We start from the raw sequence: 23931 nt of genomic DNA, 5'->3' as shown, positions 1-23931 counted from the left end.
ATAGATGTTGAAATAATGCAATAATAAATCCACACAAGCGGGAAAATGGTTTAAAAGCAGCAGCGGTTTTAACAAGTAGCGGATTCCTTCACCAACAACAAATCTAGTCCTTATTGTTACTAATTCCTTAAATTCCCTTAAAATAGATTTCAGACAGGGAGGAAGCTATTGCAGAAATATTATTCCACACATTTGTCCTTGCTGTGACCACGTTACAATGATAATTCCATATAAATCCTACAAACATTCAATTCCACATGATCTTGAGATATTTTCCAAACGTTGTCATTGCACTCAGAATTTATCCCACTCTCCCCAATTCTAAAGCCACATACACACAAAAAATCATTTTCCAAGTTGGTTATTATTAAGAACAGACTGAGGGCCTCCAGTGATGAAAAATAGACTGAAAGAGTTGACCTTACTGTCCAATGAGCACGATCTGCTCCTCCAGAGGAGTTTTCAGGACTTGATTAAGGATTTCGCATCAAAGAAAAGCAGGAAAAAGCACTTTTTAATGCCATCGTTGGCGAGTCGGAATGTTTTCTTTAACATGCAGCGCAAAAACAGTTTTGACACCCGAGTTTCTAACCTGGGTAACTTGCTTTTACCCGTTCATCATGGTGGAGCAAAAGAGTTTCATCAGACGAATGCTGGTAATTATATCAGTTTATACACCAGCACTGCTGAGTTATGGATTCTGAAGGAGTCAGGAGTCAGAAGGTGAATCCAAGAAGCCAAGAACAGGAATGTGAAGTTATCATGGCCACAGATTCACCCAAACTGGACAGTGTGAAGCCTGGAAAAAGTCTGATTTTTCCAGGTGATTTTTTTTTTCTTTCTAATCTTTAACTGTCCAGTTTTAGCTGACAGGAGTGGAACCCGATGTGGTCTTCTGCTTTTGTAGCCCATCCACCTCAAGGTTCGATGTTTTGTACATGCTGGGATGCTTTTCTGCTCACCACAGTTGTAAAGAGTGATTATTTGAGTTACTATAAACTTCCTGGCAGCGCAGCCTCTCTTATCAGCGAGGTGTTTCCACCCACAGAACTGTCGCTCACTCAATGTTTTTTCCGTACCATTCTGTGTAAACTCTTGAGATTGTTGTGTGTGAAAATCGCAGGAGATCAGCAGTTTCTGAAATCCTCAAACCAGCCCATCTGTTACCAACAACCATGCCATGATCAAAGTCCCAGAGAACACACTTTTTTAATTCTGATGTTTGTTGTGAACATTACATGAAGCTCTTAACCTGTATGTGCATGATTTTATGCGTTGTGCTTTTCCCACATGACTGGCTGATTAGATAACTGCAGGAATGTGCAGGTGTTCCTAATAAAGTGGATGGTGAGTGTATATACATACATATATATATATATATATATATATATATATATATATATATATATATATATATATATATATATATATATATATAGGTATGGCGGGCGTCACCTCTGTTCAGCTACTGTTGGTTATAAAGTTTTTTGGTGTGTTGTAAAACAGGTGTGTTTGTAAGGTGTATTGTAAAACAGCGCCCCGTCCTAGCGATGATTTATTACTGTAAATCTTCACTGTCTCCAGATTCAGTTGCCTTCACACAGCTTTCCTCCCATAATTAACTTAAGTATTTATTTATTTATTTATTTATTTATTTTTGGTATCTGTTGTTCAGCCATGTAACACACGACTGACTGCAGTCAGCACCTGAATAAATATTTCAGCTTGTATGAAGCTATAAAAAGTGAAACATTAAGAACAACCATCAACAATGATGCAAAATGACATCTTTCAAATTAGCAAACAAAACAAGTGACGTGACGTGACCCATCCTCGGAATTTGTGCTCTGTATTTAACCCATCCAAGTGCACACACGCAGTAGTGAACACACACACACACACACCGTGAACACACACCTGGAGCAGTGGGCAGCCTTTTTTGCTGCGGCGCCCGGGGAGCAGTTGGGGGTTCGGTGCCTTGCTCAAGGGTCTCACCTCAGTCGTGGTATTGAGGGTGGAAGAGAGCGCTGGTCATTCACTCCCCCCACCTACAATCCCTGCTGGACCTGAGACTCAAACCCATGACCTTCAGGTTCACCTTTGGGTTACAAGTCCGACTCTCTAACTATTAGGCCACAACTGCCCCCAATAATTAATAAATAATTATTAAATTATTATAATTATTAAACTCACTCCTCTTTTTATGTTCCCTCCTCCTTGTCTGCCCCAACTGCTGACCCGCAGTCTGATATTTCGATCCTGCTTTGCTGCTTCCCAGAAGTTACTCAACATGAGGTCGAAGACACCATCAGGGGGATGAGATCCTCCACATGTGCCCTCGACCCTTTTCCTACACCTCTGTTGAAAGCAAATATTTCTGCCATCAGTCCCCTTATCACCATGATAATAAACCAATCCCTTCAGACTGGCCATGTACCGTCTGCCTTGAAAACGGCCATAATCAGACCATTACTTAAGAAACCCTCAATTGATCCTCAAATTTTTGCTAACTATAGGCCCATATCCAACCTGCCATTTCTCTCTAAGGTTCTGGAGAAAGTAGTTGCCAGCCACCTTCAAGACCACCTCAAACACAATAACATTTTTGAAAAGTTTCAGTCTGGTTTCCGTTCCGCTCACAGCACAGAAACAGCCTTAGTGAGAGTCACAAATGACCTGCTGATGACAGCTGATGCTGGTTCACCATCACTTCTTGTCCTTTTGGATCTTTCTGCAGCGTTCGACACCGTTGATCACGGTATACTTCTCAACAGGCTACACCACTCCGTTGGACTTAATAACACCGTCTTGCGTTGGTTCGAGTCATACCTTGCAGACAGATCTGAATTTGTGGCCATGGGAAGCTCAAGGTCCCGTTCACATGCTGTTAGATGCGGAGTTCCACAGGGATCAGTTCTTGGACCTATTTTATTCATTCTTTACATGCTCCCCCTTGGCAAAGTCATCAGTCGCTTGGGAATTTCTTTCCATTGTTACGCTGATGATACACAACTATATATGAAAACTGATGCTCACTCATCATCATCATCATTGTCATCAACTTTAACTACACTCACTGCCTGTCTGGAGGAGATAAGGGCTTGGATGAATCATAACTTTCTCCAGTTGAACAGCTCAAAAACAGAAGCCATCCTCATTGGTTCCCCTCATCAGATCAGAACATCTACCATAACTTGTATTACATTCTCTGGCCAGGACATCCCCCTATCACCATTAGTTACAAATCTTGGTGTTAGGTTTGACCCTCATTTAACCTTTGAGGCTCACATTAAACATCTTTGCAAAACATCATTTCATCACCTCAGGAATATAGCCAGACTCCGTCCTACACTCTCCCTACATGATGCTGAGAAACTCGTCCACGCCTTTGTCTCCTCCAGACTGGACTACTGCAACTCTCTTCTCATCGGGATCCCTAGCAAGAGCATCCAGAAACTCCAGCACATACAGAATAGTGCCGCTAGGATCCTGATGAGAGTGCGTAAATACGAACACATCACACCAATTCTTCAATCATTACACTGGCTTCCCATTTCCGCCCGGATTGAATACAAGGTCTCCCTCCTCACACATCAGTGCATCTATGGCAACGCCCCCACTTACCTTAAAGAACTCCTCACCCCACAGATTTCAGCACGTCCCCTCCGCTCCACAAACACTCATCGTCTCCTCCCCCCTAGGACTAATACCCGCACCATTGGGGATCGAGCCTTTTGCGCCGCTGCTCCTCGCCTGTGGAACGCCCTCCCTGAACATCTGAGGGCTCCACAAATGACTGATGGTTTTAAAAGGGGTTTAAAAATGTACCTTTTTAGAAAGTGTTTTAATATAGTTTAAATTTCTGTGCTAATCTCAGTTGGCAGCTAGTTTTAATTGCTGTTTTTTGTAGCACTTTGAGATTTTCTTTAAAATGTAAAGTGCTTTATAAATAAAATGTATTATTATTATTATTATTATTATTATTAATTAATAATTATTATTTTTCTATTCTCCAGGTTTCATTCTGATTTACTTGGCCAATTCCCAGCCACTGATTAGGTCTCTCAGAGGAAGCAGGTGTTAGCCTTCACCCTCCTGTTGTATGAGACGTTACTAATCTGAGATGCCAACTACGTTGTTTGGAACTGCTGCTCGTGCTGCGTCACGGGGCGGAGATAGGGGCGAGAGAGAGTAGGCTCCTCCCACCCCGAGCGCACGGCCAATATTGTTCTCTTGGACTCCCGGCCGCGGATGGTTGTGGCATCACTGGGATTTGAACTCGCAATATGCGATGTATATGCTTATTTTGTTTCTTAAAAAAATACACAAAACACAAGAACTGATGCATAAGAATTTTATTAAAACTTTTAAACATGGAAAAATCTGCATTAAACTTATGATCTTTGTCTCATTTATTCTACATGATAAAACTGTATCTATATTTCTTTCTCCTGCTGCCACTGCTCTGTCTCTAAAACCAAACAGGCATGTACATGTTTTTCAGCGCGTCTCTCTCTCTCAGCAAGTTCTTTCTCTCCTTCTCCCAGTTCTTTCTCTCTCTTTCCCAGTTCTGTCTCTCTTTCTCCCAGCTCTTTCTCTCTTTCTCCCAGCTCTCTCTTTCTTTCTTTGAGCTCTCTCGCTCTTTCTCCCAGCTTTCTCTCTCTTTCTCGGAGCTCTTTCTCTCATTCTCCCATCTTTCTGTTGCTTCCTCCCAGAACGCTCTCTCTTTCTTCCAGTTCTCTCTCTCTTTCTTCCAGCTCTCTTTATCTTTCTCCAACACCTCTCTCATCGCCTCGGCTATCTTTTCTCGTTCCTCAAAGCGTGAGATGGAAGCCTGGAGCTCACCGATGTGTTGCAGAAGCGCAGGGTTCCTCTCCTCCACCTCTCGCACCTTCAGGTTGTCTCGCTCCTCCACTTCTTCAGTCTGCGTTTCTGCATCCATCTGAGCATCAGACAGACTTTCCATCTCAGCTTCTCTAGCCTCTGTCTCGCTCTGCTGCAGCTCTTTCTGTCTTTCGTTCTGGAGCTGCTCTTTCTCCTCTTCTATCTGAGCCTGGGTTTGATCCAGATCCAGATTTTTCTCCTCCAGCTCCATCTTAATTTCTCTTGTATCTCTCTGCATTTCTTCTCGCAGATTATTCAGCTCCATCCATATGCGATGTTTTTGTCTCTCGTTTTTCTTCTCAAGTTCTTGTAACTTCTTGGCCATCTCTTCCTTTTCCTCTCGTATTTTATCCAGCGCGCTGTCTTTCTCTTGCATCTGCTGAAGCCACACCCTGCACTGCTCTCTCCAGGAGGCCACCATCTCTCGTTTTTCTCTCTCTATTTCAGCGCATTTCTTCCTCTCATTCTCCAGCACGGCCTCCTCTCTATCCTGCTGCTCTCTGTCTACAGCAAACGTGGCTACCACATGCCCCACCTTCATCACCAACTTATCCCTGTCGTCCGTTCTCTTTCTCTCTCTCATGTCCCTCTCCTCATTTATCTGAGCCTGGGCTTGTTGCAGATTCTTAACCCTTCTCATTAAATCCTCCAAGAGCATCAGTTGAGCTCTATCTTTCTCCTCCTGTTCCTTCTTAAACTCTGTTAAAGCTCTCTGCATTTCTTCACGCAGACTATTTCTCTGCTCTTTCTTCCTCCGTCTGAGATCTCTGAGTCTCTCTCTATCCTTCTCAAGCTCTCTCATCTTTTTGTCCATCTCTTCCTTTTCCTCTTGCATTTTTTTCAGCATGCTGTCTTTCTCCAGCAGCTTCTGACACATGCAGCAGGCCTCCATCTCTGTTTTTTCTCTCTCTAGTTCAGTGCATTTCTTCCCCTCGTTCTCCGACTCGACCTGCTGCTGCTCTCCCTCTGAATCCAGCTGCCCTGCCTTCACCATCAACTCACACCTGACCTCCACTCTCTTTTGCCCTGCCACGCCTCTCTCTTTCTTCCATTCCTCCCTCTCTCTCGCTACATCGTCCTCTGTGCTTTCCTGCACACTCTGCGCTTTAAATTTCTTCCTGAAGCTCTTCTGCTTCCACATTCGAATTCTGTCTCGAATGCTTTGCAGGATCCCTTTACTTGACTTTCCCTTTCCAAACTCAGCCATTTCTTCAGGTGAGTTATATAAATACAGGATAAATAAACAATACAACCTCAGAAGCACTGTGTGTACACAGCTGATGAAGAAGTTTGGTCTGAAACGTTTTGCTTCACTGGAAACTTCAGTCTGAACTTTTTATCACCTCTCATATATATATATATATATATAGGGCTGTCCCATTGTGACGTCATAGTCACCTCTGTCATGAAACTTAAACGGGGGGAGTGGGAGGGGGCGTGCAGGCGTCACACTGGTCACGTGATCGCGCCCGAGCGCTGCAGCTCCACGTCTCAGCCACTAGGGGGCCTCAGAGACTTGCGGCTGTTTAGCTTCTTAATGCATCTCATGAGTGTGGAACAACTTTGAACCTAAACCTTATAATTTCCAGAATACCATAATTTTACATTATGTTTGGTATAGAAACCTTAAATAATGTAAAAACATCCAACACTATATTATATTATATTTATATTGAACTGTCCAAAACACAACCATTCCAAACAAATCACACTCAGAACAAAACACGGTGTGAAATATAACAAATATAAAATAAACTACAGTGTGCAGATCTGGATGTACAATTCTAATATTCCTGTGAAGGTTGTTAGTAGACCCGGCTAGATATGATATTTTTACCTTACAACTCCTACATTCTGATTTTATGTTATTAAAATGTATCCAAATGCTACTTTGTTAGCGATTGTCACGCATCTTGTTTTCTGACCCGAAGTTAAGGATGATCTTTCCGCCATATTGTTCGGCCACGTGCTCTCCATGCAGGAGTGAAGCATCGGCACGATCGTCTGCACGTTTTCCTTCTTGGCGATCGACTGTGACTGACGTCACTTCCAAATCCAAACACGCCCCATAGTATAGTCATAACTCATAAGACATGAGAAATGCAATTGCAAATGGACTTTGCGTTTGCATTTGAAATTCGGCAGACATTATACGTTCATGTAAACGAAAATGCAAACGATAATACAGGATTTGCATTTGCATTTGAATTATGTCACAATTTATGTGTGCACAAATAGAAAACGCAACTGCAAATGCTTTTGAAATTTGTCTGAAAAATAGTCCATAACCTGCTGTGGAACAATGAATAAATGAACGTGGACTCCTTCCTCATTTCCTGGGAACCATCATCACCCAGGACCTCAAGTGGGTGCTGAACATCAACTCTCTGATCAAAAAAGCGCACCAGCGGATGTACTTCCTGCGGCAGCTAAAGAAGTTCAACCTACCAAAGACAACGATGGTGTACTTCTACACCTCTATTATCGAGTCCATACTCACCTCCTCCATCACCATTTGGTACGCTGCTGCCACCGCCGTGGACAGAAGCAGACTGCAGCGCGTCATTCGCTCTGCTGAGAAGGTGACTGGCTGCAATCTGCCACTTCTTCAGGACCTGTACACTTCCAGGACACTGAAGCGGGCAGTTAAGATTGTGGCTGTATAAACACAAACTACCCTCTGGCAGGAGGCTGCGGTCCATCAAGACTAAAAGCTCATGCCACAAAAACAGCTTCATTCCATCCACAACTGGCCTCATCAACAATATCCAGGACCCACCATGGTCTCTTATCCGCCTCCATGGACATTAACGAAAAAAACCCCACTTTTCTGTTTCATATGTGTTACATTATCATATGAAATACATTAACGTTCTTACTTCAGACTGTGAGCATTTGCACTGGCCCACTTTTGCACATCCTGCACTAATGTATAGTTAATGTCTCTATTTTTTATGCTCATAGTTGTTTATTAATTCTCTTTTACTGTTATTACTAAGCACCAGTACACCAAGACAAATTCCTTGTACATGTAAACCCATGGTACTTGGCAGTAAAGATGATTCTGATTCTGATGAATAAAAGCTTCAATCTGATTGAGTGTGATTGAGGTGTGAACACTGACATCTAATGGCGAGGTGGAGTTAATACACCAGAAACACTTTGTTTAACTGACTCCAGCTGTGGTTTAAACCATTAAAGCATTACCTTTATTATCTTAATACTTTCTGTGCTTTAATGCACGTGATTTAACACAACAGAGAGTTTGTTTATGAGATGAATCAGGTCTTGACATGGGAAAGATTTTTCACCAGGATATGAGTAATATGTGGAAAAACATACGAAGGTGCATTTCAGCATGTTATGCCTTAAACTCAAGTTAACATTTTCACATATGTGATAGTGAATCACATGAAAACACACACACACACACACACACACTAAATTAATCATGTTTCTTTAAGGGGACATTTAGTTTGTAAATTAGTTTGTATATTTTACCTGGAGATCTTTTAATTATAAATAATTTAAGGTACATAATTTCGACCACTGTTGTACTGTACATTTAAAACTTCCCTTAAAACCCTAGAGGGGAATTTTTCATATTTTATCTACAGTAGGAGCACCCTAGAGGGCATTTTATTACATTTTATCTATTAGGAGCACCCTAGAGGGCATTTCATCACATTTTATCTAGTAGGTGCACCCCTGAGGGCATTTTATCACATTTTATTTACAGTGCACTTTATCACATTTTTTTTCATGGTAAGGGAACCCTAGAAGGCACTTTATCTCGTTTTATCTATTAGAAGCACCCTATAGGGCACTTTATCACAATTTATTTACAGCAGAAGCACCCTAGCAGGCACTTTATCACATTTTATCTACAGCAGGAGCACCCTAGCAGGCACTTTATCACATTTTATCTAGTAGGAGCACCCTACAGGTCACTTTGTCACATTTTCGTCACTGTGAGGGCACCCTAAAGGGCACTTTATCATATTTTATCTATTAGGAGCACCCTACAGGGCACTTTATAACATATTTTATCTACAGTAGAACCACCCTAGTGGGCATTTTATCACATTTTATCTACAGTAGGGGCACTCTAGAGGGCATTTTTAAGACACTTTATCTATTAGTAGCACCCTACAGAGCACTTTATCACATTTTATCTACAATAAGAGAACTCTACAGGGCACTTTGTCACATTTTCTTCACTGTAAGCGCAGCCTAAAGGGCACTTTATCACATTTTATCTACAGTAGAAGCACCCTAAAGGGCAGTTTATCACATTTTATCTACAATAGGGGCACTCTAGAGGGCATTTTTATGACACTTTATCTATTAGTAGCACCCTAAAGGGCACTGTATCATATTTTATCTATTAGGAGCACCCTAGAGAGCACTTTATCACATTTTATCTACAATAAGAGCACTCTACAGGGCACTTCATCACATTTTCTTCACTGTAAGGGCAACCTAGAAGGCATTTTATCGCATTTTATCTACAGTAGGTGCACCCCTGAGGGCATTTTATCACATTTTATTTACAGGGCACGTTATCACATTTTTTTCATGGTAAGGGAACCCTAGAAGGCACTTTATCTCGTTTTATCTATTAGAAGCACCCTAGAGGGAACTTTATCGCATTTTATGTAGTGGGGCACCCTAGAGGGCACTTTCACAACATTTTTTTTCGACTATAAGGACATTGGAAGGAAGAGGAGTGGCAATTGTACCCCCCCCCCCCCCCTTAACCCCGCCCTCACTGTGATCTGCTGCCTAATCATGAATCATGAGAATTAATTTGGACATCAATAAGTGGGGCTTCATTATTATAGATCAATAATTCTTTATCAGAAAAAAATGATTTATTATTGTTTATGCTGCATTCTTCAAATCCACGCTACTACAGCTATCAGTGTGTATCATAAAATAATAAAGCATTAGTAATTTTGTCCTCACCCAGGCCGAGCTGCGCCTCGTGCGCGACCCCCGCGATGCGCACGAAGCGACGCTCACGACCGAGACGCAGGCGGCGGAAGAAGGGGGTGGGTTTGTTTTCCCTCAGGCTTCAGCCTATAGGATCGCTCAGAAAGACTCGTGTGCTGTGTCATTGGTCAGGCTGTGTGTCGGTCACCGCACAGCGTCATGCGTCATCAGTGCGGCTGCGTTAAAGGGGCGATTAATCTGTCATTGGAGAATTACATAGGCTCAGGTTTGGGACGAGATGTCCCTCTGACGCGCAGATGCGCCCGCGGTTTAACCCGTTCCAAACAAACCCAGGGACAGGCCTTGTGCAAATCACACTGTAGCTGTGCATCTGCATTGTGCCTCAGTCTGGAACCAGGATTAGTCTCTGGGAATTAAAGGTCTGCGGTGTTGTTCTGAAGCTGGAATAACGGTAAGGGGTTGTTGTTGTTGTTTTTTCTTGGATGTGGGATTATCTGTTCTGTAGATCTGTGTGCTCTCGGGCATCCTTTGGCAATCAGATCGCAGTTATAATCACGTGATATTTGTTTAAACCCTAACATATATTCAGTGCTAAGCAATTAAGCAGTGGTTGGCATTAGAAGTATCGCGTAATGCACCTATTCCCTGATCCTGATTTCCCTTCAATGCCCTTGAAAAAGGAGCAGTGTGAACCGACTGCGCAGTTACATCCTTCTGCGCCTTTCTCCTCCTCAGAGGAATCCACGCTTATTGGCCTCTTGATGCGCAAAGGTCAACATCAGCATCCTCGCTAGCTCATCATCCCTGCATCCCCACATCTCTCTCTCTCTCTCTCTCTCTCTCTCTCTCCCTCTCCTGTGGGTGCCATGGGGAACCGAGGCATGGAGGAGCTGATCCCGCTGGTCAACCGTTTGCAGGACGCCTTCAGCAGCATCGGGCAAAGCTGCAACCTCGACCTGCCGCAGATCGCCGTGGTGGGAGGCCAGAGCGCCGGAAAGAGCTCCGTGCTGGAGAACTTCGTGGGAAAGTAAGCTGTATCCCAGCTAGATTTATTGCTCAGATGATTTTTGTCCAGTCTATAAATAATCCTTTGGAAAAAATGTTGCAAGAGCATCCTGTGAAGATCATAGAAAAAAAATAGTACTATCTTTGCTTGTGCTTGGGTGGAGATCTTTAGTGTTTATCTTTTACCTTTTAAAAAAATAATGAAAGCTACTTTATTTATTTAATCCTTAATTAGACCTTTATTTCAGAGAGATAGAGTGTAGGTCATTCTGTATTTACATTTACATTTATATTTCTGTCTTATCCGGAGTGACGCACAAAACCGTTGAAGGTTAAAGGAGAAAAATGAGTTACAGAAAATAACCTGAAATTAAGAGAAAGTGCCATTTAGCACCTTTTTACTTCATTTTGTCACACTGGTTGCCATCTAAAAGGTTCTATGTAGAGTTATCCGAAAGACGGTTCTCTTCGCTTGCAGAAAAGTTACAAGAACTTTACACATGTGGTTTTTCGATATGATTTTTTTCACAAGTCCCGGTGTGAGTTTTTGCTACAGACATGATAAAGCTATCAGAACAAGCGCATTAATATAATATAGAAACTTAATAATTCAAGAATTCAAGAACAGTGCTGTGATATAATACATTCAGCACTATTGAATTCCTGATTCTGATTGGTCAGAAGGTGCTGTTTAATTTTCTACAGTATCAGCTCTGACAGTAGTGCAGATCACAAATCACAGCTTTATATTAAAGCATTAGTTCTAATATGTTATCACTTCTGCAGTAACAGACAATCTACATTTAAAAAAAGTAGAATTGTTAAATCGATATGGTAAAGTTCTTTTGTAAGGAGATTTATATTCACATCACATGACATCTATGGAAGGAGTCTCCAGTGTCAGCGCTTTGTAACAGTCAGAGCTAAAGCTGTAACCAACAGAGATGTAAACGTAACTATAATGAGATTAAGAAAAAAGTATGATGACTAAGTAAAAGAATTGTAATCATTGGCAAAGTGCTGTGGTATAAAAGGAATAAAACACTGCTGAAATGCTGTTATAGAAAAATAATCAACTTCAGAGTGGTAACACTGACTCTGCTTCATCACCACATCCTTGTTGATTATTTCCCTATAAGAGCATGACATGGAGTGTTTTATTCTTTACCCAGAAGCCTGAAGACTGTAGAATTACTTGGTTGTATGTAAACAAGTGGACAGTGTGATCACAGTATCAGGCTCCTGTCCTTAAAATATTGTATAATTTGCTCACTGGTTTGTATCAGTGGTGAGAAACCCTGCAGCTTCTGCTGTGATAAAATCTCACTTCATGTTTCACTGCTGATGGAAATTACACAGAATAGACCTCCTACTCATCACCCCACACACACACACACACACACACACACACACACACTGAGTAGTCAATTCGCACACTCTCAAATCATACAGAAGCTTATGTGTGTGTGTGTGAGACAAGCTTTACTTCTTTTCTCTATAGTATATTACGTAAGGAAGAAAACACTCGGGGGCGTTTTTAAAGAACCTCAAGAATCGTCATACATTTAATGTTGTTCATCTGCAAGACCAGTTCGTTCCTGTTCTCACTTACGTTATAGCAGCTATTTCCTCTCTCTTGAAGATTGAAAAAAAAAAAATCGCAGCTTGTCACATCACTGAGAAGCTGCAAAATGTAAAGCCTGACATGTTCCAGATGGTGGAAAACTTCTTGTCACAACATGCTATCACCTGAAACTCCTTCCACAAATCTTATATAGAAATCTCCTTACAGGAACAATCATGATTATACCTCTTTGTTAAATAATAGCACATTTAAAAATACCTATTAGTTGTACATTAAGTTCTGACCAATCAGAATTGAGAATTTAACAGCCTTGTGGTGTAAAATTGACCTAAATGCTATGCTGAGTGAAAGAGCTGCTTTGTTTGTCTTTGATATCAGAAGAGCATCTAAAATTGACCTCCCCTCAGGAAGCTCCTTCACAGCGATGGTCCTCGCTCGGCTATCTCTAGCACGCAACCTAATGCCTTTCAGGCTGCTTTTTCATCACAGCTAATTGCTTTGTAGCCGATCAATACTCAGGGTCAGATAAAAGATACTTCTAGTGTGTAAGTTCATGTAGAATAAACTCTGCTTAATCATTTATCACCTGTTTGCCCGCTCTCACTTTCTCTACTGCTCTATTCGGTCTAAATTGGTGTCATTTTCTTTCAATTTTTGAAGGGATTTTCTTCCCCGAGGCTCTGGCATCGTCACCCGCAGGCCTCTGGTGCTGCAGCTCATCAGCTCTAACACAGGTGAGCAGCCTGACCTACATAAACACACACACACACACACACTTCTGTAAAACACATAACATTTAGCTTTCTGTTCAGATTTCTCTGATATATTAGTAACTTTTGGCAATATATTTCCTTAACCTGGACTTTTAAGGATTCTTATGTGTTTTCAGTTTTCTAATCCTGGATAAAATATTATGAAAATATTGATCTTTGGCTATAAGTCTTAGTCTTAGAGTCATGGGCTATAAGATTTGGCTAGCTATTAACCCACCGTGATTGTATATATTAGCGATTTTACACATTTGCGATAAAATAATAGAAAGTATGCTAATTCATAGGCCTACATGTTACAGCTGGTGTAAGAAAATGTGTTAAATGTAGGAAATTCTGGCAAACAACCAAATAAAGATGACAAATCAGGTTTTGGCATCTTTTAAAATTACACTGCAATTTTTTTTTCTGCCAGTAATTACTGTAGGAAAACATACTCTAAATGTATTTCAGCAAAACATTGGCGAAAAAAAAGGTTTTATTTGGGACACTTTGTAAAAGATCATGTTGTGAAAGGAGCTAGTTTAACAAATGCACTCATTCTGCCTAAAGACGTCTAAAACCTAGCTAAGTGTGATTTCCTCACGTAATGAAGTTGTTGCTTAGCTACGTGCCCTAGTGAAACAGACATAACCCTAATCATTCAGTTTGTAAACAGATATTCGTCACTGATATACAATCTCTTCTGCAAGTATTGAAACACAAGGCTTTTTTTATGCTATATGCTGTATGCTATATTAGGATTGAGGTCAAAAGATGGAAATTAGATGATAGATCAGAATTTCAGTTTCTCATTTCCTGATATTTACATCTAGATGTGTTGAACAACTCAGAACATGCGCCTTTTGTGGCAGACCACCCAAGCTTTAGGCGAGCAAAAGTAATGGAACAGATAGTCTTAAAGTAAATAACACTTAATATTTGGTTGCATATCCCTTGCTTGCAATAACTGCATCAAGCCGGTGACTCAGGGAAATCACCAAACTGTTGCAATTTTTTTCTTTAGGAGGGAATGAATATTAATTAATTAATTGATAGTGTTATATTTATTTAATATTGACCTCAAATGGCCTTCCATCCATCCAGTTCTGAGTGTATTTATAGCCCAGTACATGAATTTCAGAATAATATGGTTACATCAAACTGTTGGACAGTCAAAGAAAAAAATGATCTTAAGTCCAAGTTCAGAATCTCATATAACTGAACTTAAAGCTCTGTTTTAGGCAAATTCCACGTCACACTGTCTGAATAGTGCAGTCTGAATATGACCCTGTTTTATAAAATACAGTTTAAATGGTCTACATGTGTAATGCACATTTTTTCACTATGTTGAAAAAGAAGTGCAAGCTTTACAGTCAGTGTTAACTCTTGAGTAAAATTCGCTTGATGAAACACAGCCATAAAATAGCAATTAAAACAGATTTCCCTGAGGGCTAACGACAAACGACATTGACAAGGTTTTTTATGTTGAAGGCAGAATTGCAGTGCAGGGGATTTGTATTTAAAAGTTAATTTGTGCATAGATCCACAAGGTGAAGTATGTTCAAATATCCAGTTAATGCATCTTGTAAAACCTGTGTCTTTGCCCTCGTGTGGATTTGCAGAATGGGCCGAGTTTCTTCACTGCAAAGGAAAGAAGTTCACAGATTTTGATGAAGTGCGTCAGGAGATCGAGGCCGAGACGGACCGCGTGACTGGAGCCAATAAGGGCATATCCCCAGTTCCTATCAACCTGAGGGTGTTTTCTCCACATGGTACGTTCCGTTCTTTACACACTATAAAGTCTTATCTCATCACTACTAATAAAGAATAAATAGTAGAGGTTAGCTAGCATTGTGGTCATTCTTTATTAGTTTGTATAAATACATTGTTTACCAGAAATATTTGTGGATTTTAGAGTTATTCAGGTTGAATTACTGTCTACTTTAACCATGAAAACCTGTTGGGTAAATAATTCATTTTTAAAAAATAAGATATTAAAAGATCTGAGAGCTGAAAGGAAAGAATCATCACAGGGCAGAATTTGGAAGGTGGTGTGCCAGTTTGAAGAGTACAGCTCTTGGCACATCGCACTGGCTAATATAAAAATCTAGCCAGTACACTTCCTCCCATTTCCCGATGAACAAAACACAAAATAACAGGATTTATTTTAGGCAACGGAAGGCAGTTTCTTAAAGGTCATTTAATATCATGTGCCTCAGTGGAGGCGTTATACTGTGTGGTGGGCAATATGGCCAAAATATATCATATCAAGATACTTTTCATACATATAGTATATCACAATATTTAGATTTGCTTAAAAAAGTACTATATATTAATTATTAAATTATTAAATAAATAAATAAGGCTTGAATATTTCACTTATAGATGCTAACAACCTAAAAATGAATGAACATTTACATTTTGCTGTTTATACTGTATAATGCCATAATGTTACCTGCCAACTAGCAATTTTTCTTTTAATCTTTTTTTTTTTCGGGTTATTTAACTTTGCCTCTGTTTGTTTTACTCATCAGGTGTCTGGAGCCTAGATTTCTGTTGTTCTGTTACACTGTGGATACAGAAAGCCGGTAAAATAAATGTAATCAGGTAATAAATTGAATTGAGGATCTTCTTTCGTCTGTGCAGTGTTGAATCTGACTCTGATCGATCTGCCGGGGATCACCAAGGTGCCCGTGGGAGACCAGCCTCCAGACATCGAGCAACAGATCCGTGACATGATCATGCAGTTCATCAGCCGAGAGAGCTGCCTCATCCTCGCCGTCACACCCGCTAACACCGACCTGGCCAACTCCGACGCCCTCAAACTGGCTAAAGACGTCGATCCTCAGGGTGAGACAGCTACGAATGGACACATACATTATTAATGAGTTCAGTCTGTGATGCAGGAGAGGAGAAAAATCTAATTTTTCAATTCTGTATGTTCTGAAGGTCCAGGTCATGTTAGATCTCAGGTTAGACCTAAAACATGAAGAGGTTTTCTTTATATAAAATGTGAGTTTGTTAATGGTTGCACCTGTAACATTGACAACATGTGAAGACTCATGATCTGCTTTGAATCAGGATAATGTCATTCCTTTCCACATTAGTCAATGGGCTGCATTCAGAGTTGAGTATTTTGGAGAATTTAGATACAGAAATTGTGCACATCATTATTCAGCCCTCAGACGTAACTATAACCTTAAGCGCTATTCAGAAGTTACGTGACAGTAAAACAGAGGCGTGTCCTAGTTAATTCTGACGCATGATTCTGACATTCAGCTATTGTGTGAGGAGTAGTATTAAGTCTAGCACCGCTGTCTGACAGTTTGATGTAACCACATTATGTTACACTGTGTAGTGGCAGTTTTCGTAAGGTTTTAAACTGTCACTGTGTCTGATGCAGCAGGGGGTTCTGCTGACTCCTGGTCAGATGTGATTGATCAAACTTGTTTATTGTGGAGAAAAAAGTGGTAAAAAGGTCAAAAGAGATTGCTTCACAGTTCAACAATTCCCACCTCACCTTCCTTACCTGCTTCCCCATGGCTGGTGACCTCACCTGACTCCACCCCTTCCTCTCCCCCCCTCCAATCCCACAAAAACCCCTTAGTAAATGTTAATAGTAAAACAATATCAGTAAACATCAGTAAACAATATAAATCATATAATATAGTAATAATTATAAATTATTTATAATTATAAAATAATTATATAGATAAATAATAATTTGGAAATTATAGCATTCATATTAACAAATAATTACAGCAAATCCACGTAACATTACTGTATATTATATATATTATATTAGAGTCTTCTTTTTTTTATACAAACGTAATTTCACAAAAATGGCTCCAACACACCAAAATCCCTTTCATCCTGTAAATACACTCAAAAGCCCTATGAGGCCAATATTAAAACCATAAATATTACACTGTGTGATTCACTGGTGGGAGTGAGCGAATTGAGGAGGCAGGTATGAGAAAGAATTGTTCAGTATTTATTCAGAATCCTCCCCTCAATGCTTTTCAGAACGGCACTCGCATCAGAAATCAAAGCAAAAGAAAACACGATCAAACTAAACATCACTGACATTGCTCATGGAGACATTCATCTCAAGGATTGACTTATTATGAATTATTAATTAAATGAAAGTTAGTTGTCAGTGTATCACTGGCATTATCACTGGCATTATTTTATTAATTTGACAACTCAAAATAGTGAACTAAATGTGGGATAAAATCGCCTACATCCCCCCCACACACACATTCCATTTTCATGACCTCGATTTTGTATCTCATGACTACATTAAACTGTGCACATGAGTAACTGGCAGAGCATGACATTTACAAATAAAATGCAAAATAATAAAATGTGCTATTTTATAAGCTTCCTGATTATGGATTCAGTCTAGTGAGAGTGGGATGTGGGGATCCATGTTGTTCAATTAAACCAAATTTGCAGTGATTAATGTTATAATTACAACCACTACTATAAGATTATTTTCATTTTTAAATCGTATCTTGCTTTTATGCTACGTCATCTTACATTTGACAGGAAAGAAATACGAAGCTATTGCTTTTTTCAGTCCGCATTTTCTATCCCTGATTTTTTTGGGGGGTTTACACGCTATTAAAGTTTTCCAAACTTTCCCCTTGGGGATCAATAAAATCTGTCTATCTATCTATATATCTATCTATCTATCTAAAAACCTGGCAATCTTGTAGGCTACACACAGGTGATTTCACTATTCTGAAATCCAGAAAATCAACTTAAGCAGCTGCGTAACCCGACTCTGAATATGCATAACTTTCACGTCAATGTTGATGTAATGGCCCAAGGTGACTATAGAAGTTATTTCCTGTTTGCATATCTGTGACACACCATGTTAACCAACCGTCTAACCATTAGTACTTGACTTAAAACCATGTCACCTGTTGTACCTGTAAGATATTGTGACATTGTTCCTAACCTGTGACTTTTCCTGCTGTAGGTCTGAGGACGATTGGCGTGATCACTAAACTGGACCTGATGGATGAAGGCACTGATGCTCGAGAGGTTTTGGAGAACAAGCTGCTTCCTCTGCGGAGGGGTGAGACCAAGACCATTCTTCAGTTTTATGGGTGATTCTATAATTGGGATTTAAAAAATGAGCACATTTCTGAAGTGAGCTGGGATAGGAAAAATGCATTTTGTTTTTTTTTTATGTTCTAATGCAACATAAATGATGCCTCAATTGTGGAATCACCCTTATGTACCTCCTACTATAATTTTCTGTATTGTGTCTTGCTTATTACATGTTTTTGGATTATATAACTTAAAGGTCACACACAAATCTCAGTCCTGTACATCTATTGTTCTAGGCTCAAATTTACTAAAAGTCTGTATGTAAGAACACATGCAAAGTTAATATTATCCACAAAAAACATCCAAGATAAGTAAGATTGCATCTTTCACATGAGCTGAATAAACCTCCTTTTTGTCCTTAATGACTATGACTATGGGTTCATCTATACATAAAATACAAGGCGGAGTCAATGCCAATTAATTACAGCTATTGTACTGTATAGTTCAGTTGTAAGCCTCTAACACGTCTGACTCTTTCCAAATCACTTGAGGATGTGCTGTTAAAGATAAAAAAATAGATAATAAGACAAAATATAAATAATAAGACAAAAGATGTTACAGAGAAGCCACAAAGTGCAAAGCCCTGATGATTCAGTTTCAGAAATACAGAGCAGAGTCAATGCAAAAGAATTAATTTAGCACCTGCTGTGTGATTTACTGCAGCATGAAGATCACTTTGGGTGATATTTTGCGTATGCATATTAATAAAGAAGCTTGACTTCCTCAGTTGAAGACAAATGATACCTTAATAATGAGTAATTTTATCTAAAAAGATGCCTTTGTGTCTGAAAAACATCATAATGTTTCTCTAAATGGTTTCATATTAGACATTCAGTGCACTTTCACACCTCTGACTTCAACAGCATTTAAACAGAGCTTCACAAAAATTCACTTCGACCTTATTAGTAAAACGTGCTTTTTTTAAAAATTGTTCACGCGTTTTAAAAGTTTCACCACATTTAATTGCCATTATATCTGAGTGGCAGTTTGAATTTCCTGCAATTGTCATTAACAGTGTTTTCTACCTCTATCCCGCACGCAATGTCATTCATGCATTTATTCTTCGTGATTCATCTTCAGCACGCTACTAAACTGCACATTCAGATTAGTACTTGTTAATTGGGATCTATTCAAATGAAAGTCCTGCTCTTTCTCTTGCTTTCTGTCTACATCACGCACACTGATCTCTCACGCTGTTCTTTCTTGCCCTCCGTCACAGGTTATATCGGGGTGGTGAACCGCAGTCAGAAGGACATTGAAGGAAAGAAGGACATTAAAGCAGCTCTGGCTGCAGAGAGGAAGTTCTTCCTGTCTCATCCTGCATACAGACACCTGGCTGACAGCATGGGAACACCTCATCTGCAGAAAACCCTCAACCAGGTAGCATCTAAAACTCCCTCACTACATGGTTATGAAACCGCCGAGTAACCGCAAAGCGCAAACTCCTCTGTCTGTCCTGAAGACTTAAAGTTACAGCATTATCTCTGTCTGTTACAAAGCACTGACACTGGAGACTCCTTCCATAAATGATAAATAAACATTTCCTCACAGAAAACTTCACGATTACAGGTTTTAACTCAAGCATCGGACGTGCAAGCCCTTGTGAATGAGCTGTTACTATAGAAACGATAACATACAGTATTAACCTTGTTATTTGCAGGTGCTCTACTGTCATATAATAGCCACCTTCTGACCAATCAATTCTCATGATTCAGTAGCGCTGTGGTATAACAAATATACTCTGATGTTTTTATGTAGAGCAGCGCCATGTTCCCTGAAAACAGTGGTTTACGTCATTGTTCAGCACAAGAGTCACGTTTTCTGGATTTTTATCTCCACAGCAACTGACCAATCACATTCGGGACACGCTGCCTGCTTTTCGGAGTAAACTTCAATCTCAGCTTCTGGCTCTGGACAAGGAGGCTGAGGAATATCGCCACTTCAGACCTGACGATCCGTCGCGCAAGACTAAAGCCCTGCTGCAGTCAGTTCCTCACACACAACACAGCTCACATACATTCACCATGTGCTGCTACTATACATACAGTGCACAGGTACACATGCTGAAAGATACAGTAGATACTATAATGTTGTGGCAGTAGCCACTATCCACTGAGACTCCCATGATGACTTGTGGCTATTGAATCCTGTATATAGTGATAAATATTGAGATATTGTTGCAGTACAAGGTTAATAGTGGTGTTTATAATATTGTTAGGTTTGGGAAGGTAGTATTCAGGTATGCTAGAGAAAATAGCCTGGGGGTTTTATGTGTGTGTAGCAGGTTATAGTTTGTGTGTTGAAGCTTTTTAAGGCGTATTAACTTAGAAGTAGTGATGGGAATTTCAGCTCTGTTGGCTGAATCAGAGCACTCAGCTCATGTTACCAATAATAGCCGACTGTTTGGTTCCTAAATGGCCATTTCTTCCACAAAACCAGCCAAAGATGTTGGTTTTTGCCCTTCGACCACTGAAATTGTTTAAATGAAATCTATTTGTGATGATCAAAATAGCTTTATACTTCGAATTTTTGTTGTGTTTGTTATACAATCTATTTACATACTTGTAAACAGCAAAGTGCTACATATTTGCTAATGTAATACAGCAGTCATTCCTGCATTAATATTATTGTCCCAGACCCTCATGCTGTCTCAGTGAAACAGGGAAGAGAGTCACGTGGATTAATCTTGCTACAACTACTCCTACAAACAAATTTCTCAGGATGTTATTCAATTACAGATGCACTGTGTGTGATTAAAGGCATTGGAGAATCATGGATACAGAATACTGATGAATTTTCAGGGAGAGTGTTGCAGGATCTGTTTATCTTCTACGTAGCCTACATAGAGGAGAGGAAAAATCGAGGATTCACAGTATCGTGCTGCACGATATTATATTGCAATTAAAAACAAGCTAATTCATCTAAATGTTTGCATTATACTAATGATAACTTAAAGGACGTAGGGGAGAGTTAGGAATTATCCCAAAACTACATTTATTCTTTATAACAAACACTAAACAGTTACAAGCGCACTTTTATCATTCAAATGATTGTGTCTTCTACTGGAAGGTGTCTGATGTGTGTGTGTGTTTATTACAGAATGGTGCAGCAGTTTGCAGTGGACTTTGAGAAGCGGATTGAGGGATCAGGTGATCAGGTGGACACTGTTGAGCTGTCAGGAGGAGCCAAGATCAACCGCATCTTCCACGAACGCTTCCCTTTTGAACTGGTCAAGGCAAGTCTGAAGTGTTTCATGTCCACGTGATCAAAGCCTTCAGGAAGGGAGATGTGAGAAATCTCTAGCTGGGAGATCTTGCTCTGAGAAATAAATCTGTGAGAATGCACAACTACACATTCTGATAGCAGCGAATAACAGACAAGGTGGAAAGAACACCACAATGTGAAGCATCAAGAAACAAAATCAGTAAATAGTAATAATAATAATAAAAACCTCTTGAGCATTTACTCTGAGATGATCTCCTGTTGTTAAATAGGATCTGGTTGTTCTGTGATTTGATTTTCTGGCCTGAAATCTTGTCTGTGTATCCACAATCGACCCACAGATGGAGTGTGATGACAAGGAGATGCGCCGGGAGATCAGCTACGCTATCAAAAACATCCATGGCATCAGGTGATGAATGAATAAAGTTATTTTGAAATGTTCAGGAATCAACTCCACCCTGTTAATACTGACAGTTTATTAATCACCATAAAACATATGCCATAAAATATGTCATATGTCATAAAATAGTCATTTCTATACGTATGAGTTTACACTGGCACTGATTTTTCACTTTACATAATCTGAACTGCTATACACTGCATGCTAGTGGGCGTGGATTTACTCGTAGTGCTTTGCTAATGGCCATGTAAACTTGCATAGTCTTTCTTTCTGTGCATATGTTTATTTAGCAACACTCAATAAACCTGTCTGGATCCCTATACGAACAAATTACTGAATTCTGCACACAGTATACCCAGGATAAAATATAACTTCTTTGTCTAAACCAATCAGAATGCAGCAATTATCAGTCAGAATGTTTAATCCTACCTCTTTACTATCAAGTTTGCATTATTTAAACAATCAGAATGTAGTTTTAGCAGAAGCCCCATCTTCCTCTCACCCAATCAGAACGTAGTTTTAGCGGTAGTTCCACCTTCCAAGATAGAAGTCCCTATGAATTTGTTGTTGCTATGGAAACAATAACATATGAAATATACATATAATAGCTAAAAGTGTATGCTTTTGGCAAGTGCATATACTGATGCTGACAGATATGACCAGTGCATATTGCTGTTTTATCTTGATGTTTTCTGTTTTTATTTCTCTCTTCGTGTCTCCAGGACGGGCCTGTTCACTCCAGACATGGCGTTCGAGGCGATAGTAAAGAAACAGATAGTGAAGCTGAAGGAACCCTGCATTAAATGTATTGACCTGGTCATTCAGGAGCTCATCAACACAGTGCGTCAGTGTGCTAATAAGGTACAGTGCTTCTGATTTCTGTAAAGTAAATCCAGACACGGATATGGACTTAGTTTATTCTCTAACTAACAATTTTCAGATGTGTTTGCTGCCACAGTTGGTTTATTGCAGAAGACCACAAATGTTATCATACTGTAAAAATAGCCATAGACTGTAGCACATGCCATCAAGGGTTAATGTGACAGATATATTAAACATATACACATTAATAACCTCTAATAACAGCTACCCCTGTGTAGTCACAGGGTTCATAAATTACATAAACAGTCAAAGGTCATTCTGTAACAGCATTATGGTGATGTTTATTGGTTCTAATTTTGACCCACTAGCAGTATATTTAATATTGATAATTATGTGTAATGTAGATAGAGATTCCATCATTTATTAGTTAAATTACAGTACATAGTAAATGGCTGTGATGATTGCGCAGTCAGTAACCAAGCGCTGGAGAAGAGATTTATTCACACAAACGCAAAAATAAATTGCTGTTTGCCAGAGAAATGATCTAAGACACAGAATCCATGTTAATGTATTGTGAGAGGTTTAATATGATTTCAGCTACTGACATTATAAAATAAAAAAAAATCAAGTTATACAAATGCAGTCAATCTGTTTGGTGTCTAACATTTGTTTCTTTATTTTTTTTTAGTTTTTAACACTATGACACTAATGCAATTGAAGCCTCATTTAAAACCTTTTCCAGAAATAAATGCACAAATCTTTATGTACCTGCTTCACAAGACATTGTTCTCATTTCTGTGAGTACTGTAAAAGAAAGAAAGAAAGACAGTGAGTCTATTATCAATTATTACTTTATTGTCACTTTATGCTTTTTTTTTCAAAGTTTTGGAGGGGTTTCAGGGAAAAAAGTGATTCCGGTTGACTAAGATGGTCATCTCTATAACGTTCCAGTGCTTTCATCATGTTTATAAGTAAGGAATGGAGTGTGTTATCATAGGACGGGGGTCTATCCTGCATTTAATGTTGTGGAACATCTGTGAAACAAGTTACATACGTTATAGCAGCTATAAACAGTCATTCCCTCACCAGCCTTTCTTTTTTTCCTCTAAATAATGCTGCTTGTCCTTTTACGGAGTCATGACTAAGTCCTGAAGACTTGAACTTGATATGTTATAAAAACTTTC

At 39.6% G+C, this 23931-nt stretch overlaps 2 protein-coding genes across 3 annotated transcripts in view; one reads left to right on the top strand and one right to left on the bottom strand.

The window, feature by feature from the left end:
- Positions 1-4409: 4409 nt before the first annotated feature.
- LOC128318185 (golgin subfamily A member 6-like protein 22) lies at positions 4410-6228 on the bottom strand. The gene has a single exon (XM_053233589.1). The coding sequence runs from the start codon at positions 6089-6091 to the stop codon at positions 4472-4474; it is 1620 nt and encodes a 539-aa protein (XP_053089564.1). The 5' UTR covers positions 6092-6228; the 3' UTR covers positions 4410-4471.
- Positions 6229-10063: 3835 nt separating this feature from the next.
- The window catches only part of dnm3b (dynamin 3b), a 53168-nt gene continuing 39300 nt past the window's right edge, over positions 10064-23931 (top strand). The window contains exons 1-11 of one of the 2 annotated variants that reach the window (XM_026947509.3): positions 10064-10291; positions 10521-10867; positions 13091-13164; positions 14805-14954; positions 15829-16032; positions 18170-18268; positions 19523-19683; positions 20145-20287; positions 21403-21538; positions 21867-21934; positions 22648-22786. In XM_026947509.3, coding sequence (XP_026803310.1) covers positions 10707-10867; positions 13091-13164; positions 14805-14954; positions 15829-16032; positions 18170-18268; positions 19523-19683; positions 20145-20287; positions 21403-21538; positions 21867-21934; positions 22648-22786 — 1335 coding nt within the window. In that variant the 5' untranslated portion in view covers positions 10064-10291; positions 10521-10706. The remainder of the gene's footprint in view (positions 10292-10520; positions 10868-13090; positions 13165-14804; positions 14955-15828; positions 16033-18169; positions 18269-19522; positions 19684-20144; positions 20288-21402; positions 21539-21866; positions 21935-22647; positions 22787-23931) is intronic. The other variant, XM_026947508.3, reaches the window with a different exon arrangement.

Source organism: Pangasianodon hypophthalmus, chromosome 4 (assembly GCF_027358585.1).
Source record: "Pangasianodon hypophthalmus isolate fPanHyp1 chromosome 4, fPanHyp1.pri, whole genome shotgun sequence".
Taxonomy (NCBI): Eukaryota; Metazoa; Chordata; class Actinopteri; order Siluriformes; family Pangasiidae; genus Pangasianodon; species Pangasianodon hypophthalmus.
This window is presented reverse-complemented; position numbering and strand designations above follow the sequence as displayed.

Bases quoted from the DNA above. Each gene is read 5' to 3' on its own strand.
- LOC128318185 (XM_053233589.1), bottom strand. From the start codon at position 6,091: ATGGCTGAGTTTGGAAAGGGAAAGTCAAGTAAAGGGATCCTGCAAAGC.